The following is a 20,839-nucleotide window of genomic DNA, read 5'->3' on the forward strand; positions in this document are numbered from 1 at the left end:
TTGAAATTTGGTTTCCTTCTCCAAATTTGGTTTCCTTCTCCAATCTTTACATTCTTCAGGTTTTCAGCCTAAAATTGTTCTTCACCAATTTGACCCCATTTGCTTGAATCCTGAAATTTCTACATTCTTTACATTTTTTTCTTGGGAGCTTGTGGACCATGGGGCAGGAGTATGCAAGGTATAAATTTTGTTAAACTAAAGCAGCTTAAATTCTTTCAAATCCTTGTATAAGTTTCCAGATCACCCTCAGAACCTCAGTGTATGTTCTCTTCACCTATTTTAAAAATATGCTTCTTGAATATGAATAATCCTTCTGGAACAAAACAGAAATAAACTGTATTCCAGATGAGGCCTTACCAGAACATTCCCAATGCAACAAGCACGTAAGAGAATCACTAAAGCCACTGCACAAAACCCTCCCATCTAGAGACACATTTACCTCAGAGATTCAGTCAAGTATTGGCCCATGAAGACTCAGCACATTCTCCCGTGCTGTGCAGAACCCTTCAGTGGATAAGCTCTTTACAGCTCTTGCTGCACCTTCCAAACAGAAGCAACGCAACTGAGCGGGTGGGAAGTGGGGACCCACCAATAAAAAACCCACACTAAACCATCTTCAATATGACCTAGTTACACTTGGTCTCATTACTTCAAGATCATCTTGTTTCTTACAGTCATTTGCAATTGTACGTTTCTCAGATTATTAAGTATTTGAAAGGAGAAACAAAGCATAACTTCTACTCCCCTCAAATGCTCTGTTTTCTCACACTATTATTTTATCAGTCCTCAAAAAGCTACCCCCTCTTCACCTACGTTAGGCAAAATCCTAGAAGTGGCAGGAGATCTAAGGCCACTACCCGCACTTTAATTCTGTACAAACAGAATGAAGATAAGAAATGTTAATTGGGTTTCACTGTACTAAGAAATCATCTTTTCAGCAGCAAATGCGAGTTGTCCATTTTTATGACAAATATCCTAAGCTCAAGAAGCCAGACTTTTACAGGGAGTATGGTAGCATTGCTTCATGAAAGTAGAAGTCACACAAACCCTTACATAAGTACCTGATTCTGCAGTGGGCAGACCATATCTCTCTGTTGTAGAGGAAATACAGAAGTTAGTTGGCTGCTAGAACAGTGCACACAGGAACTCTGAATTGGCCCCAAAATGCCTGACTGAGGTTCACACATAGTTCCACTGTATTTTTTTATCTAAGTAATTTGATCTATGCAGCTGGAGACATCTCTCATATTCAATCCCTGCGTACAGAGATCCACTTACACAGAATTGCTTAGGTTGGAAAAGCCCTCCAAGACCACTGAGTCCAACTGCTCCCCAACTGTTCACTGCCAAGGCCACTGCACCCCATGGCCTCAACTGCCACACCCACAGGGCTTTTAAATGCCCCCAGAGACAGGGACTCCATTACTGCCCTGAGTAGCCCGTGGCCAGGGTCTGACAACCCTTTCCAGGGAAGAAATTGTTCTTAATATCCAATCTAAGCCTTCCCTGGCACTACAAACATATCAAAATACATACCTTCTAGACAGAGTCCCTATTATCCTCTGAACCGTCGTATTTAAGTCTCCATTAATTTAAACTTGTTTGTTTGACCATTTTCAAATACTGTAAAAATATTACTAATTCTCATTCTAAAGCAATTGTTCATTACTTGACCTCCAAATGCTGAAAAATCTCTGTATACACTGTGTGAAGAACAAAGACAATCCTCCTTTGAGCTTATTTCTGTATCAGTGCAACAGACCACAAAAGCATAACAATCAACTGGAGGTTTTATTGATTTCAGTAATATATAAACAAAAACAATTCAACTTTTAGGTCCTTTTGCATTTTTTGAGTAAAGCATGCCTGCAAAACATGCCTCTCTCTAAAACAGATCAAGCTAAAAAGCAAGAAAGTTCAGAAAGCTGAGCTATGGGGGTTTATGCCCATTGTTGACAATTTTGTGCCACTGGACAAGGGAAGATTCTGACATTTGGAGACTCAGAAAAAAAAGTCACTGTGAAAGAAACAAAAAGCTGTATGGACTGTCAAAGCTCTGTCAGCACATCAGACACACTACACCATGAACCTTTCCACACCAGGACCTTTCACTGTTATGTTGGCTGAAAGCAATGATGTCAGCTATGACATGTCAGCTATGACATGGTCTACATCATAATTAGGTATTTTCATCAAGATTCAAGACTTGTGAAAAAATGGTCTTTTAGCAAAGCTTGCCCAAAAGTGCTGAAAGGCTTTTGCATCACTTTAATCAGTTTTCATCGACTCCCACATTCTACAGACATGACAGAATTTTTCTCTGACTCAGCACTTACAGGGATCAGCAAGAACACTCAGGACTGAAAAGCACGGCCGTTCTATATAACCTCCCTATGTGTCACTTCCGTACGCATGAGAAACAAAAATCGTGTCAAGGCTATTCTCTAACAAATGAGGACATGTTGGTTAACAACTCTATCGTGCCAGTAACAAAGTGAAGAAAGGAACATTGTCGGTAAAAATTCTAAACTGCTCCTCTTCCTGTCACCACCTTCAGTAGAAGATAAGTAATTTTTTTCTTCTAGCAAAGTACCATTTCAGCCTTTAACATTCATTCTGAGCTAAAGAACAAGACAAAGTTTGAGAATTAATGCAGTGGCAGGAGTTGATCCTCTTTTTGAAGACTGACTGCTACCTTGAGACTGTGTATTTGCTCCACAATGTTGGAAGCTCTTGCAAACAAGAGGGGAGCACCAAGACACGGCCTCAGCATTCCCAGAGCTGCTTCAGTCTGCCTGAAAGACACAGTGACTGTTTCCCGTAGTGCCCCAGTCACAGACAAAGCTTCACTGCATTGTACATTCAGAGAGAATCCTAAACAGTATTATAAAAGCAATAATCAAACAGACATAAACATAGCTTAGGAAAAGACAGAGAAAGTAAGAATGAAAAAATCAAAGGAAGAAGAAGAAAACAAAGCTATTAGAAAGTTTCAGAAGGCTTTTTATTAACTAATAGATTAAGTTACTTAAGAACAAAAATGCAATGCAACTGTAAAGTCTCACAGGAATTAAGTGAGACTATTAGGATGATGATGATTGTGAGTACAAATAACTTTAAATTCTTTGATATTTTGGAAATTCTCACCAATGACACAGGTACCTTTATTAAGCACGTGTTTAGTCACACGGGCAGCACATAGTTGAGACATATCTAAAATGTCAGTAAGTCACTGTTCTTAAGTCTTCCAGCACTGAAGTCTCGTAATAAATGGTTAGAAAAGGTGTGAAATACAGGTTTGATTCACAATTAGTCTGTCCTCCTTGCACCTTTCAGACAGGTATTTATAAACATTGATGAGATTCCCCTGAACCTTTTCTCTGGGCTGAGGAGTTCAAGCTCTCTCAGCCTTTCCTTAGAGGTGAGATGCTCCAGTCCCTTCAACTCCTACACTAGATGCACTTCAGCAGTTCCACGTTGAGGAGCTCAGAACTACACTCACAACTCTACAAATCTCACCTCTGTCCTTCAGCATGTATTTAGCTGCATTTTAACACTGAAATGCCATAAAGAATTATGGTAACAACTTATGAATTGCAGTAATTCTTCTGGCAAAAAGATTTATGTTAACAAACAGTTCAAAGAAATAGAATTTGCATACCAGTTCAACCGTATTAATGAACAAAAACCATCGAGACAGTGTTGTGGCACCAAAACAAGAGACTACAAGACATCACTGGAAGTTGAAAGTGTAAAGCAAGCTAGCAATCTTGCCTAGCTTAAAATAAAACTGATAATTAGGTGTGAGTGATGGGCTCTTCTGTCAGGATTCTCCACTCCCCCTAGTCCCTCAGTCTCGCTGAAGCACTGGTATGAATCTTGGCCACACATGCAAGGGGAAAAAAAAAATAGCCCTGTGAATTATACTCTGAAAATATTATCTAAAAATAAGGAACTACTGGTAGTCATAATTTCCTACTTCAAACCATTCACATGTATTACATTCATTATACTAGCATCATTCTAGTACAAAAGTGATGTATAGACATTCTACTAGTTTCTGCAAGATGGGAAGAACAGCAGCATGGATTACAGCAAGCCTGAAGATGCTATAATGGGTACCTATTTGAAAATCTGAAACTTGTGTTTCAGACTGTTTTTCTTCTGCTTCCCTACTCTTTCTGGGCAAAAATAAGCTTGCAAGTATTTTCTCCTGCTCTGTGAGCTCTCAAGTTCAGGATAAGAGCACAGTTTTGAAAAGATAACTTAGGAATCTGTAAAAGGAAGCTGGCGGTCTACTGATTAAGAGAGAAAATACTGTAAAAAAAAGTCTTAAACCTGAGTGGAAAGGACCACTACAGGGTATGACATAACAAGAGGCCACAAGCTAGCAAGTCTGAATAAATGAAGTGTTTCCTAATAAAATATCCCTGACTTTTCAGCTCCTAAAAGCTCAAAAATGAAACTTCCACCACTGCTGAGCACTAATTTAACTCTGCTACTAATGGAATTCAAAGTACATCTAAGAAGAACATCAAGAGAAATGCTACACATTTTTTAAATATTGCCCTAAGTATCAACCAGTATCTGAGTATCTCAGACAAGAAACATTGAATCAGATTAGTAAAAATCCACCACAGAATCCACCATTTGCTTTTAACAATGAGTTTGTTCTAAAACTCACTTTTGGTCTGAAATCTACAGACTGCTGATCATTTGACCTTTGACTCTTTCTTTATGGCTCATTTAAAAAAAAAAAAAAAAAAAAAAAAAAAAAAAAAAAAAAAAAAAGAGAGAGACCAAAAAACCCCTACACCAACACAGAACAGGAAAGCAAGCAACACGCAAGTTGAAAATTAATCATCCTGAGGCCATACACTTTTAAAAATACAGCTTCTGATTATTTCATTGATTATTATGTAAAATAGTCTATTTACAAGAAGAAAAGACAACAAAAAAGGAACTTAAATGTCTTGCTTAAGAAATCAAGCTCCTATTCAAGTCCTGTAGAAATTGTAGTCTTACACTTTAACTGTTCAAAATTAGTTAAATTTATACTGATGTAATGGCACCTGACTTCTGTTCAATGAGTGAAAACATACTAAAACCTGTTTTTCAACAATTCTATGACAACTTATTTTATAGCATCCACAGAAGTTAATTACTGCCACATGCATGGACCAGCATGATTTCTACTACAACAAAAGTAGCTATCTATGCAGGCTTTTTAATATCTGGCAAACAAGTCTGACTCTTGTTAGTCTAGTTTACAACATACAGGATGGCAGTGAATCTTCTTTATCACTGAAATCCAGTCCACAATATAAGGCAGGGGCTGGGGGCATGGGGGGTAGAGGAGAGCACACAGACACCTCACTTGCCTTAAAAAATAGCTATGACTATATCTTTTTAAACCTTGCAGTTTTCACTTACATTCGACTATATAAAATAGCACATCCTCCTTTTATTAATGAAACAGCAATCAGCTGTCTGTAAGCCATCCATGTGACAAATGCACACAATCCATTTCACAGGGCACTGGTAAGCACACAGATTTTGGTTCTGAAAAACCCTCAACTAAAATGAAAGCTCTGGAAAACTGTGTATTATTATGTGCATGCATTTCATAAATGCAAATGTTTGTTCTCCCATGCAATACTGGACTGGAAAGATAACAAGTCTAGTGAACACAAGACTTGTGCGAGACTATCTCTGTGCCCTCAATAAGAAATAATGCGCACATGGGAATGATTCTAAGGTCTTTCCATCAATAAAAATTACTGGATTACTTATTGCTTGCAGTTACAGATGTAAACATCATTCTAGTCATGTTACTTAAAAGTGAGCAACATTTTCTAATTGAAATCATATTGAATTTATTCTGAGAACAAAATTTTAATCCAAAAAAAGCAAAATTTAGTATCTACTATATGCATTCTACTGTGCACAAAAGCCATGTACATGCTACCATGCAAAAGCTTTTTACTACAAGTCTCCTCACGCTATTTTTGAGGCGGCTGAAAAAATTCTCCTGTGAGCAGTGCTCCTATGATGATTCTTTACAATTTCCTACCACCATAAACCAGACCCACGAGGAGATACGGGTCTACTTCAACAATCCACTTTGCAAGGACAGTGCTGACAGCGTATCTACTTGCTGGACAGTGGGCACACACTGAGGAATCAGAACTGCTTGGGGCATTGGTGAAGTAACACTAATACTGGCCTACCACTTCCTCAGCTAGCAGATCTAATCTGTGCACCTCCTTCAATAGTGATTAATAGGGATTAATTTTCAGGAAACTGTAGAACTTTACTGTTGAACATCTAGCCTACTTTAAGTTATGGCTGAGAAGAAATGACAAACAATAGTTATGGTATGGAATGGGCAGGCACGTGGACAAACAGGTGAGCACAAAAGCATGGTCATAAAATTTTACGTGTTGTCAACAGGTACTTCAAGGGCACATGAAGCAAAAAAAAGTAACTCAGCTTTACAAAGAGATCCCACTTACATGGATTTCAAATGTCTCCTAGAACATATAACACAAATCCTTCCTTAAGACGATTGCTTATCTATTTATTTTAAACAAATTGCAAGGTATAAAAATTACCACAATTATAAAAATTAGGCATTTAGGGGCCTAGAAATCTTTTTAAAGTGATTGCCCACGCTTGTTTTAACATAAAGTCTTTACACTATTCACAGATCTCTCAGAACTCGTAATTCATTTCCATGACCACAAAAAGACTGCAGGCTACATTTGAACAGTGCTCTGTATAAACCACTTACATCAACATAATAAACTTTGCAATATGCTGTATATCTACAACATCTTAACTGCTAACACTGAAAATTTACTGGCATCTGCAAGAGTCAAAAGATTATAAATTTACCTCAATGATAATCAGAAACAAGTTGACATAGAAAAACATCTCTCAAAAAAGTATTTCAAACTGCTCTGTATCTTTCTCACATATAAATAAAAGGAAAATGACATAGCATAATTCTGTTCCTTTCAGTTCCTAATACCAGGCGAAAAAGGGCACTTCGCAACTGACTGCACTTACTGGTGCACCTAACATTAGTTTTAACCTAAAGCAAGTGAGTTCTTTCCTTCCCTGCATGCCCTTTGACTGTTTCTTTGGATAAAGAACACACTACTTTTTACAAATCATAAAAAAACCAGTTCAAAACTAACCCTCTGGATAAGGCTAGACCATGCAGTCAGTACTTCCCACTCTCGTTCAAAAATATATTTGGTTTCATGAAGACAACTCACTATACCCTCTAAGCCTTAAAGGGGGAAAATCAGGCCTGAAAAGCACTTCTAGAAAAGAAAAGAGAACTGCAGAAAAATGTAGTGCTAATGCCACAGTTAAAGGCCAAACAATAAAGGACCCTTACTAAGCCTGTTATCATTTTAGTAATATATTCTTTCCATATTCATTTTTTTCTCTTTTCTGAAATTTACTGCTCTGAACACTTTTGTATGCATCAGGTAGTGAGTATATAACTACATAAACCCTTTAGATATTTTTTATTTGGCAAGTTGTTTGCAAGTTAAAATAAACAAAAGACAGGAAAAACACCAAACAGAAGGACTTCCGTATGTCATCAAAATGAGGCATACATGCTTTGTGTTCATATATGCACCCATTCTAAAACTCTATCCTCCAAATCCTTCTCCGTTACATTTATGGTATGACTAAATCCAAGCACATTGTCTACTAAGCTGACAGAGAGATAAGAATTATTGGAATATCTTGCTCTGATTCTTTTCAATAATCCACAGTATTTCACTCCCTTTAGTCAAGACTTGGGATCCCAACTTTCTTCCCATTTCTCACACTTTCTTTGGGACAGTAGCTTTTTAACACAGTCTCTGCTGACAACACAGTGAAAAAAATTCAATCACTGTCTGCTGTTAACCAAGTGTCAGTGATTACTAAGAGGAGGGTCAATGTGTATTCACATAAAATCAGAATATCCCGTGTTGTGTTGGAGGAGATCCACAAGGATCATCAAATTCAACCCCTGGCCCTGCCCAGGATGCCCCAACAATCCCACCCTGTCCCTGAGCATTGCCCAAACACTCCTGGAGTTCTGGCAGCCTTGGAGCCGGGACCATTCCCTGGGGAGCCTGTCCAGCGCCCAACAACCCTCTGAGGACAGAGCCTTTTCCTGATGTCCAACCTAAACCCACCCCTGACACAGCTACAGCCGTTCCTTCAGGTCCTGTCCCTGATCACAGAGAGCAGAAATCAGAGCTGCTCCTTCACCTCCCCTCCTGAGGAAGCTGTAGACCTCAGTGAGGTCTGACCTCAGTCTCCTTTTCTCCAGACAGAACAAACCAAGAGACCTCAGCCATTCTTTAGATGGCTTCCCCTCCAGACGCTTAACAATTCACTTCTTAAGACTCCTCTGTAAGGTAATTTCACCGAAAGAGCCAAAAAGGGAACGTCTATTGCTTCTAATATTAGACTCGGTAACTAAAAGCACCCAAAAACCCAAACAGGAATTCTCCTTGCTGCTTAGAAAGCTCCTACAATAGTGTTACGAAGAAACCGTTTCTGGCGTTACAACTGTTGTAAAGGTTGGGTCCCCCCAGGGACCTGCTGAGCACTCTTTCACCTCACTTCTCTCCTAAACCACACAGCTGTAGTCTCCGTTATCCCTGATCTAGCATCTTCTTCAACACTGAAAAGAAGCAGTGAGGTGCTATGGGTAACTCCAAGGAAGAAAACTGATCAGAAATGCAATGGAAAAATACTGGTTTGCGTTTCTCACAGTTTATCCTTTTTTCAATTGCTGTAACTACTCAGACAAGACCAGAGCTGTAAGGAGTGATAACATCTTTTATTAAATCAACTGATACAGCTTGAAAAACTAGACCTTTTCAGGTACGTATGTTTGATATTATTATCTCGCTGACTAACACAGTAAGAAACCTTCCTTAATGGTTTCCCATTTTTCTGGATCCATACATATGAACTAAGAATTTATTCACAACTTTCTTCAGCAATACTTTCTATTTACATGCCAGGTTATAAAGTAGTAACAAGTTAATAACTTAAAACATACTGGATCACAAGATGTATGGAAAGCAGGAATTCTGGGCTCCCTTTTATTCTCACAAGAGCTAAGGATATTAGGAAAACTGGCTTTTATTTTCAAAAATATATTACTCCTTATAAAAGTTCTAATCACTAGGGCAAATAAAAATACAGAAAAGTTACCAAACTTTTCTGTATGAGTTTGATTTCTAACTGAAAAGCAAAACTGAATGCAGGGAGATAAACTTTACATCACGGCTTATATATATTAGTAACTAATATTTCTAAGTAGGTACTTTTCACATTATAATGATAGATAAGCATACCTTTTTAAGAGTCCAATTGTTCCTAATACATCCATTATTTTCTCCACGGGATACTCAACAGGACTACTTACTTCTATTTTACTACACCTTCACTTTGTGTAATACAATCACATTTTATACTTCTTGGCTTTACCCCAAAAGCACTGGGTATACAATGCATGAAAAAAAAAATCAACAACTACAGTGTTAGCAAGGAAACATTGCGTAAATCTAACAAGGATTTCTTACTCAGAACAACAAAAGTTACAAAAGGAGTACAAAGCTGGGCTGATGTCACTTTTTTAATCTTTACATAACAAGATTTCACCTTTAAGATGTATGTCACTGCTCACTCTTACACCTTGTTTCTTCAAAGCTCAGAGTTTAACATTTTATTCAGCATTTAGTTAAAAATAAATATTTAATACTGAGGTTGTTCTATGATGCAAGCGCAGCTAAAATGAAGGGCCCCGGTGACTGCAGCAACCAGATTTCAAATGCAGGTAGATCAATAAAAAACAAAAGCTCAAGCACAGTCTCCATGTGTGAGTAGAATGGTTTATAATAGCTTGAAAATGACTATGCACTTGCTGTAACTAGCTGTTCTTAAATAATGAATATGCAACCAATTCACGTTAAAGCCAAATCCCAGCATCGTTTTTTACAGGGAAATCCTAGTAGTTTTTGGCTCGTTCCACGTGTTAGTTCTGTTAAGGCTACATACAAACAGCAGTAACTTTGGAACAAACAGGATGAAATTATTTGCATTTCATTACTATGTCCATTAGCACAGCAAGGGTTGTCAATCTTTAGAACTCTCCTACAACAGCGCAGGCAATACAACAATGATCTCCAAGCCAAAAAAAACCCCTCCACAGCAGACACACAAGCCCCTTTGCCAAGCTTTTGCTTCAGCCAATCAGCCTGTCTGCCCTGACCTGCTTGAAGGCTTGCATCAAGCTTCAAACACTTAAAAACATCCATCATAAAAACAAAGACAGGACACTGAATTATACAGTATTAACCTCCAGGGTTTGCATACAAAGATGTAAGATTTATTTATGTCCTAGCACTTTAAGAGCTTCAGCACATTGCTCTTTACACCAAACTAGCTGCCAGTTTGATGAACCTCTTTGCCCTCAGCCGTACAGTGTCTTTGATTAATGAGTGCACGCTTGTGGAAAAGTGCAAGAACAAAAAATGGGGCAAAATCCACACAATTATGTCCCTGTGCACCGACAGACCACTGCAATAATTTTTGTCCAACTGGCTTCCTGTTGTAGGAAGACTGAGGACTGAGGAGGGGGTTGTGGGATTATTTTGTTGATTATACTTGGATATTACATAAGACTCTTCTAAAACAGGTATCTGGTAAAACACACTGAACTGTTTACTCAAGAATCTTCCAGCTTTAGAAAAACATTAACTCATTAACACAAATCGATTAATAAATAGGGTCACAATCCAAAAACATTATCTATGTGCTCAGTGAAGAAAAAAATACTCTCTAGAAGATTTCAAGGTTTTAGCTTCTAATCCAACAGACTGAGGTTCAAGTTCAAGAACAGCTAGGCAGATTATTTTGTGCCTTTAAATTACTGTATTAAATACTCTAAAGAAAATCTACATTATACTTCCTGTAATTTACAGAATACACTGGTAGAGTTCGTCACTACTCAAAAAATGAAAATTCTTCATTATCCTTTCCAACAATTCCAGAGCAGAATTCCCTAAGTTCTGTGTGAAGCTCCAGAAAGACAACAGCATTATTAGACAATCACCGTATTGTTTTTAAGTCTACCTTCTTTCCCACGGCTTTATACTGTAAACATTACTGTTGACAGATACTTAATTTAGCAGTCCCATTAATTACTAATGCAGAGTCCACCAGGTGGAACAATATTTCAGGTAGTTTTTCTTTACATTTTTAGTCGTTTGAGTTTTAAGGTTTTGGGTGATTCCTCCCTCAGCAGCTAGAAAAATCTCTGCAATCTCTTTTTGCAAACTACGAAGGCTTAACCCATTCAGCTCTTTACAATGCCTGACCTACATCAAGTGAAAAGAGTCTTATGTCCTTTACACAGAGAAAACAAGACATTCGGGAGGCCCTGAAGGGCACGACTAGCAAGGTAAAGGGAGAGAATTCACATTAAAGGCAACAGGCATCATACAGACACTGACAAGCCCAGCACACCTTTTCCTAAGTCCATACTTTCAGAGACTATGTTTGAAAGATCATCTGTCACCAAGCAAGGTTTTAAAATGTATACTTGTTTTGATATTGGTCATTTTTCCGACGATCTGAAAGATATTCTACAAAAAGAGAAGGAATTGATATTAGGAATTTTGTCAAATGCATAGATTAATTCTGTTAAACTAAGTTGGGAAAACCCCTTGTATCCTTTGCTCCTTGTCGCTACATTAAAAAATGGAAAGAAGTGCTAAGACTTCCTCACAATCCAAGAGTTTTTTTCACCTGGCATCTCATGAAATGCTAACACCACAACAAAATAAATCACAATTTCTCCTCCCCCAAAAAGAAGTACTTACAGTAACATTACTACTTTCGCTTTTATTATTTATTTCCATTTAAATCTCAAAGGAATTTCTGTATTGGACTTTAACAAAGTATATTCGTTTTTTTCTTCTTAAGGAATGGCTCAAGACCACGGCAGTATATGACAGTAAATTTAGGACAGTAAAGAGCTTAAACACTGAAGAACTCGGATAAGAACCTAACACAGCTAATAGGTGAAACTGTGTGCTAACTGGATTTTATGTTCCACATACCTCTTCTCCACTTAAAAATGTATGATTAAGAAACAAAATGATGGCAAATACTGCATCTTGCCTGGCCCTTCTGCAGAGGCTGAATGAATTCATGGTCCCAGTTTTGTTTAATGACTACGTGCTGCATTCTGCTTACCTACCCGTAGCAATTACTCAGCAGACTAACAAACCACACATTTCCGTTTTCGAGGAAACTACCCAGCACACTACAAATTAAACTCAGCAAAGACAGCGCCTTTTTCATCCTCTACCACCAACTACTTGTGATGATGGTAAAAGACTGAACTCTTCCAGAGTCCTTATCTCTGTAACAGAGATAGGACTAATAACGCGAAACTAATATTGTCTCGCTTTCATAAAGTCCTAAGAAAGACAAACTAAAAAATTAATGAGAACCTACCGTTTTCCTCACACAAATCTTCTGGAGATTCCTTGTTGGTTTGTCTGTTGTTATTTACAGTAAAAATGGTTTTAAAGTAAAAACATTGTAGCATAACAAAAAAATCTTTAAAAGCATAGATGTCAGTTTAAAAAGGATGTTTCATTTCCTTCTGTGATGCAGTGGGGAAAATCACCTCTACCAAGATTTCGAATACTGCATAATGTTCTTCAATACAAACTTCCCAATTCTATAAAATATGTTAACCGACATACACTTACTATAATTTGTCTACATTCAGAATGTTGTAAACTATCAAACCATCACAAAAATCACTGCGAACTTGGACAACTGTTTTGGTGTTCCTTGTGGTGGCAATTACCAATCACAAACTAGCTTATAATGTAGCATGACATAATTCCCTGAATATACTGTAGTAAAACTACAATATTAACTCGGAAGTTGAACCACACTTGAGAAAAAACTAGTAGACTATGGGAATCTTCCTTGGGCCAAATTATGTAAGTGATGAGCACACCAGGTATCACTCCTAGTAGTCTATTAGAATAGACTATTTATAAAAAAAAAAAAAAAAAAAAAAAAAAAAAATAAAATTCACCATTATTTACACTTTTAAGTTTTATTTAAAGATACCTATACATTAGCGTCTGGGAGATGGATCACAGAGAAGGGATTTGAACACAGAGCGTTCATACAGTGAAACCCTTAATGTGCCAGAGGGAGAGGGGGAAAGAAGGGTGTAGGAAACTGCATTGTTGGTTGTACCTCTCAACAGTCAAGATCTCCTATTCTCAAATAGGCCATTATAAGAAAATTATAGAACTAACAGCAGCGAGATATTCCTTTCCCTCATCCTGTAATATGAGACCGGGTGCACAAGCTTCATTTTATTTTCAACTCTGATCTTCCACGTCTTGCACAGGAACAGAAAAGTAGCAACAAAGACCTCAACAATTGCAGTTCAGGCTGGGAGGGACTGTTCTATTTGAATTCAATGACACCACTAATGGCTTCTTAGCAGTTTCATGAAATCAACCAGCTGTCAAATCGATGCATCAGAAGGAACAGTTACGCACTCCCATATGAAAAAGCAACACATCAGGATGTTTTGCAAAACATCTGCTCCTTTAAAATGCAGTTCTACAATAAACGTGCAAACAAAGAAAACATGAAAGAGGGCAACAGGACCTATAAGAAAAGGCTTCTACTACCTCCTTATTTGCATTTTAATTGTCTCCCAAAAAAATGACAAAAAAAGCCAGTCTTGTAGAACTTTCTTCTTAACATAAGGCTAATATAAAGATTAAACAAATATACTAAAGCGGTCAACTAATGCTCTTTCCCTCCATGATATAAAGATATTGCTAGTTTATCCTTTGAAAATGCAAAACATTTTATTACATGTTCAAGAAAATCAAGTATTTTTCACCAAAAGGTACAAAGTATGTATTTCGTTTTTCTGCCTCTCACACCATTCAAAAAATTTTACAATGGCATTGACAACCTACAAGAATCTTAAAAACAATTACCTTTTTGTGGGATCACAGACCTGTAAGGAACCCAGCACAGCAGAATTTAGTTTAAGAAAAAAAGTTTGATGAGAAATACCTGTATGTCATGGTTTAGGAACGTATTCTCCAAATCAGTGCTCCCACTGAAACCATGTGCCGCTCATTCACTCTCTCCCTCCCTTTCTTCAGGATAGAGAGGAGAATTGGAGGCACAAAAGGTAAAGGTCATGGGCTGAGATAAGAACAATTTACTGGAAACAGCAATGAGATAAGAAAATGAATAGTAATAGCAACAATACCAGTGACAGAGACTACAAAAAAGAGTCCAAAGATTCACAGGGAAACAAGAATGCCTTAGGTTCACTTGGAACAGGGAACCCAGGGTACTGTTGGTATTGTTGTTTCCCTGTCCCCAGAAGGAACAGAGTGCCTTGCCGGCCTTTCCCACCCCCAATTAACAGAGGTAAGGTGGTCCTAACTACTGGGTCCTGGGTCCCAGCCCCTCCAGGCTACTGGAAAAAAGGACCCTATTAGGGCTGGAACTAGAACACGGTATCACAACTCCAGTTTATTTTCAATACACAATAGTCACAAAACCTTGTACTGTGCCATCAGAACAGACTTTGGATCAGGAACAAGAAGGAAACAATACCTGATCCTCTGAAGAAATATATTTTACTTTCCAGAGAGTTCTGTTTATGAACAACTTCCTCACAACCTGACATGAATACTCCCCTTGCTTACAGGAATTGGTACGACCTATCATCAAACCAGCATCACTTGCTTGAAGTGAACATAGAATTTCTTGAACACTGAAGATTCCTTAACAATTCTTAGTGCTTTCTCTACATATGCTTTACAAAAATTACCTTGGCTACCATTTTCTTAACATTATGCAGCTTACTGATTTTGCAGCATTTTGACAAAAACATGTATATAGTTTATTATACGATATCAAAACTATACTGCCATTTCAGAAACTACTTACCCTCTGCTGCTCACCATTTAAAACGTATCCAATCTTCTAGACCTTAATCGCATTCATAATTTAGAATCACCTGCTATACTTGCTTTCAACTCTTTAAATGTTTTCATTTTCCTCCAGATAGGAAACAGCAAATCCGACCACACTTTCTGACGCATTTAAGAAAGAAAGATAAAGTAAGCATCTGACATTTGTTCTAATATAACCTCAAGGCTGCTTTAAGTACAGTATTCAATAGTGACTTGATGTACAACCAGCTATTCCTATACTGTCTATGTTAACTGTTGTCACTATTTTTCCCAATCCCGAAGACAAAGAAAAAGAGAATTAAACACAAGTAGTTTCACGTTCTCCATAGCCTGACTTTACATACGAAGCAAGTCAAACAAGCTAGAAAGAAGAATGAAAAAAACAAAACTTTACCTACAACAATTATTCCTTTCCAATTACGTTTCATTAAGTCATGTGACCAGAAAAACTTTCATGAGATTAAAAAATCAATTGAGAACCAAATTAACAGAACAATACCTTTTACTGTTCTCCCTTTCACAATAGCTGATGCAAAACTTGTAATCAGAGGAAAAGAGATCTGGTTTTGGATTTTGGGTAAGGAGTTGCTGTAGGCTGGTTCTTTCAATGAGTTTAGTACAGTTACTACGTTTAGCCACACACATTATACAGTACCTGGAACATAACCCGAACTACATGTAATATTTATAGGTACTTTCCAGACGGAACCTTTTAATAATATACCTTAATAAGTTCGTTGCTTTCAAACATACCTCCAAGTCTGTTTTAAAAATGGAGGTCTGTATTGCCATGCTCCTCACGCCAAGAAGACACTGTTTATTTCTCAGCGAGGATCCTGTACCAAGTATCTCACGTAAACTTCATATCAGATTAATACTTGCCATAAACAAAATCAATGCAGATCTCCAGATAATTTGTTATTTAACATAGTAACTTCAGAACGGTTTTCAAAATAATCCAACAGTTAAGCATTGCACATTAAACACTAAGGCCAGGGCAGAAAAAAGGGAGGGGAGGGGGTGTGCACGATTGTTTTCCTGATATGAAACCAGACACCAGATGCAGAAGCACATTCACAGTGTCCCCTTGTGCACGCTCAACTAGGAACCTTTCTCTTTAAAGTGCAGTTTACAGCACGTTAGATCAGGAATTCCAGGGGAAAGCACAGAGTCTTAGAGAAAAATCCCCTTAAACTTTACATGACGTCACTATCTGTCCCTGTAACATTCCCTAAACTTTGATGCTTATCCAGAAGCGCTTTCAGGTTTTCTACTCATTCCCTCCTAAAAGAGACGGTCAGACCTAGGAATAAAAATTTGCCCAAGATGGCGAAAGGCTTGTTGTTTAGAGGGCAGAAAAATGGAGGATATTGTAATATACACAAAGGGATAAATTTCAACAACTCGGCCCAGCACTGCAGCTGCCTGTTTCTCTTTACAAGGGCAGGACACGCACAAAGCCGCGGACAGAGGGGCCCAGGGCGAGCCGGGTGTGCGGAGCGCCCGCTCCCGGCCCGCGCCGCGCCCCGCGGAGAGGAGGAGGAGGAGGGCGGGGGGAGCGCCGAGTCCCCGCGCGCGGAGCGGGGCCGGGGCCGCGCGGGGCGGGGGCGCGCACGGAGGGGCAGCGCGAGGGGACAGCCCTGACAGCCCCGGGCGCGGGGAGCGGGGCAGCGCCCGCCGCCCAGAGGGGACCGGGCCCGGAGGGCCGCCGGGAGCGGAGCGTTCCGCACAGCGCCACACAAAAGAGCCGCCCGGTGGCCGCCGGCAGCCTCCGCGCCGCCCCGGAGCCTGCGGGTGTCCGTCGGCAGGGACGTGACCGGCGCCGCCCGGCCCAGACGCGGGCGTGCGGCGTTAGCAAAGTTTAAAATCGCTCGGAACGCGGCCGTCCCGTCCGCAGACACCCCGACCCCGGCCCCGGCCCTTCCGCGGGACTCACCTCCACGCAGCCGCTCCGCCGCCTCCCGGCCGCAGCCCTGCCCGAACAGGGCCCCGCAGCGGGACTCGCGCTCGGCCCACACAACAAAGGGGCGACACGCACCGGCGGGGACGCGGCCGGCGAGGCGGGCGCTACCCGGGTCCGGGAGCCCCGGCGCGGCAGAACGCCCTCGCCCCCCGGCCGCTCACCTGGAGAGGCTCCGCCGCTCGGCGCGCGCGGTGCGCGGCTCCCGCTCTCCCGCTCCGTCCCCTCCGCGGTGCGGGCGGCGCGCGCCGGGCCGGCCCTTCCCGGCGCTCCCCGGAGCCGGGCGGGGGCGCGCGCGGGCGGCGGCGCGCGCGGCGGCCGCCCCCAGCCGGCGGGACCCCGGGGGGGGGGCCGCGGACCCCGCGCCCCCGGTGACGTCACCGCCCGCGCGCCCCGCCCGCCCCCGGCCCGGGAAAAGTTCCGAACGGCCCCGGGCCCGCGGAAAGGGCCGGCCCGCCCCGGGCAGCTCTTAGTGAAGACCTTGGCGGCCGGGGGAGAAACAAAGCTGCCCGCATTAAGAACCTACAGATTAGGTTCAGGTTAAAAAAATTAATAAAGCAACAATAGAATCTGTGGTGTAAACAACTGGCACAAAAAACAAACAAACAAAAAAAGCAACTGTCTACAAAAAAAAAAAAAAAAGCGATCCACTTCTAAAAGGGGAAACATTTTAAAGAAGCAACGTTCAACTTTTAAGTTCTTTAAGTACTCGATAAATTCAAGTAAAGCAAGCAACAAGGGTGGCAGAACTAAATTAAAATCAAAGGGAAGCATTAACACTCACCAGCTGTTGACACAAGAATTAAAATTAAAAAATACGTCTTTTAAATACAAATCTTCTCGTCTTGCCTGAAACAACCCACAGAGGTTATTTGTAGAAAACTAAAAGCTGTGCTTCCCTACACCAACCCTTTGCACTACACACATGGTATCCTCCTTTTTTTTTTTTTTTTTTTTTTTTTCTTCCTTGGCATAGTCTCAAACTCAAGCAGGGTTAAAGTACACTGCAAGAGCCCAAGGGCTTCTCCCTACAAACCATAACACCATAAAGTTAAGCCACAGTGCAATGAAAGCTTAGTGATTTCAGTCTGAGTTGGTAAAAACTTATTAAATACAAAAATACTAAATACTTATTAAATACTACTTATTAAACCTTACTTAAGCCTATAAGCATTCTAAAAAATCAACAATATTTCTAAATAAAGTCGATCTATGCATAAAATCAACAATATTTCTAAATAAAGTCGATCTATGCATAAAGAAATATGCACATGTAGAAAGATGCCATTGTCTTCTGTTTCCTCTTCAGCCACTGGCTTCGATTTTAATTGTGCTGGAGGATCTTCATTAGTATTAACACATGGGGAGATTTCACAAAGCTGCTTCATTAGGGAAAAAAAAAAAAAAAAAAAAAAAAAGCCTGGCAGACAAGCTCTTTTTGCATGCAACGAGAATGTCAGCCTTACCTCGGTCATTTGTAACATAATAAGTGCAAGCACAATGATTGCAGTGCAGGAGCACTGGGGGAAGGGCAAAAACACTGCCTAATACGGATATGAGAAAAGAAAGCTTCTCATTACACAGTAAAATTTATGCTAAAAATTAGCAAAGATGATGTCTCGTGAGACTCATGCTAAATACATTAATGTACTGATATGTTTTTAAGTGTTATTTTTCTATCAGGTTATTTCATTCCAAGGATTCACATTCAGCAGCAAAGGTTTCCTAGCACTTATTGATTTTTTTTTGTCCACCACATTCCCGGAATACAGATTTTAATCATTTCACTACACCACACTCAGTAATTTCATTAAAAAATGGAAGCATCCATCCCCAGAAAGGCATTTAATTTCAATGACACACAATTTCTTTTAGCAGCAAACTGTCTCAACAGTAAAGCTGGCCTAAGGTTCAAATGCATAATTTAGTCCCAAATTCTCCATGCTCTGCATTCCTTTGAAGCTATAATTTGACTAACTACCTAATAACTGTAATAAGGACAATGATTTCCTTATAATATGGTATTAACCCACATTTAATTAACTCAGAGGCTGAGCTCTGTACATGTTTGATTGGGTCAGTACCTCTCTAACCTCAAAATTTACTAATAATGGTCTAAAAAAAGAGTGTGGGGTAAGAACTAGTACAGATACAATAAACAGCTGCTTTGCTCAGGATACTATCCATCAAAAGCTCACACATTTTACAATACAACAACACTGTCACTCATGAGATAACAGAATTTTGTAAGGGGAATCAAAAAATGGATTTAGATAATTCACTATCAAATTTACTGGATGTTTGGTGCATATTTAATATTGCTGCTTGTAACATATAAAAGACATTCTAGTAATAATAGAAATGTTATTATTACAACCTCTCTAAATAACCATTGTAGATACATTTTTTTGTTTTTAGTAAGAGCAATTATAGTATCTTGTGACAAATGTGTGTATGCTTGGACAATATTATGTAATCTTTGTTTTCTGTAATGCTCAGCAGGACAGAATTTAATCAACGTGAGCACAGAACCACAGGTCCCAACTCATATTTCTCCTCACAAAGTTCAGTCAACTATCCAAATTTACACCACTGGATTATATTTGTCATCAAAATACGGAAAATATCTTTCTCATTGTAGTGAATAATTATTTGCCTTTTGGTCAGCTATTTAAAATGGACTTGGGTAGCTACATAGTATCTTATAGTCTACGCCAAAATATGTTTAAAAAGTAACAGTTTTTCCACTAGTCATAAACAAATCAGTTTTACTACTGCAAAACTTACTAAGGTCTTAAAAACATATTACAATTCCTTCGTCTTAGTGTGCTTACTCAACAGAAGCTGTTGTTAGTGGATGTTACTGATGCATTTAAAGTGATTAACTATTACATCAGAAAGGTCCCTAGCTTTCAAATTTGGCTGTTCTCCCTCAGGCAGTATGAAAGCTGTAATTCTCAATTTTAAAAAATGCAAATACAAACTGCAGCACAGATACTACAAAAACCAGATTCTTTTTTCTTTTGCTTCTTTTTCATGATGCATTAATTACAAATACAGTTAGCCTTTACATTCTTTTCAGGCTTCCAGCATAAATACCATTAAAAAAAATACACCAAGCCAGAGTTTTGTAGTTCCCTTAGCATTTTCTGCTACGCTTTTTGACCCTATCATTATATTTTTTTTAACTAGCTGCACGCACCAATGCGCACATAATCTTAACTGCTGAATCGGGAGAAAAAAAATAAAATAAGCACCGTATTTACAGACACGTAACCTCACATTTGAATAATTACACTGATGTCACAAGGGCCATTTACATACCGTACATAAATGTCTGGAAGGTCAAATCCAAAATTCCTGTGGGACCACAGAGGTAGAGTTCACTGCAATGATCTCTCCAGAGACCCAGAGAGTTTTAGAGGTTTCTCCCTTCTGCACCTCTGCTCACAGGCCAGCAGCACAGGTTTACAGCCTTTCGTTTGTAGCAATCCAGCTGTTTGTGAGGCTACACTAAAGTTAAAACTCACACAACATTCACAAACTCTGATCTTGTAACAGGATCTGCTCTAGACAGACCTTCTTATACACCTAAACAAACAAAAGGTCTTTGAAAGTGTTTTAAAAGGCTATGCAGTATTCACTAGGGACTAGAAACTACATTATATACTTCTGCTAACAGGTGTCTTGTGCACTGTTTGCAAAGCATGTATTTTATTATCATAAAAGATATTAAAACAGATTGGCCACGCTGGAAGGACCAGAAGAAAGCTACCATCGATCAAAAATAGCAAAATTTTTA

The 20,839-nt window shown here is 39.4% G+C and overlaps 1 protein-coding gene across 20 annotated transcripts in view; it reads right to left on the reverse strand.

Annotated features, from left to right (window-relative positions):
- Window positions 1–20,839, reverse strand: part of BAZ2B (bromodomain adjacent to zinc finger domain 2B) — a 100,590-nt gene that overhangs the window by 75,049 nt on the left and 4,702 nt on the right. For 14 of the 20 annotated variants that reach the window (XM_083864671.1, XM_083864666.1, XM_083864665.1 and 11 more), the window contains exon 3: window positions 20,362–20,397. The exons of 1 other annotated variant lie outside the window; for it this stretch is intronic. In XM_083864671.1, the coding sequence (XP_083720797.1) occupies window positions 20,362–20,368 (7 nt within the window). In that variant the 5' untranslated portion in view covers window positions 20,369–20,397. Of the gene's footprint in view, window positions 1–17,201; window positions 17,329–17,821; window positions 18,420–20,361; window positions 20,546–20,839 lie in introns of those variants that run through there. 5 more of the 20 variants (XM_083864674.1, XM_083864673.1, XM_083864667.1 and 2 more) reach the window with 5 other exon arrangements.

The sequence above is a fragment of the Zosterops lateralis genome, assembly GCF_965231275.1.
Source record: "Zosterops lateralis genome assembly, chromosome: 7".
In the NCBI taxonomy this organism is placed as follows: Eukaryota; Metazoa; Chordata; class Aves; order Passeriformes; family Zosteropidae; genus Zosterops; species Zosterops lateralis.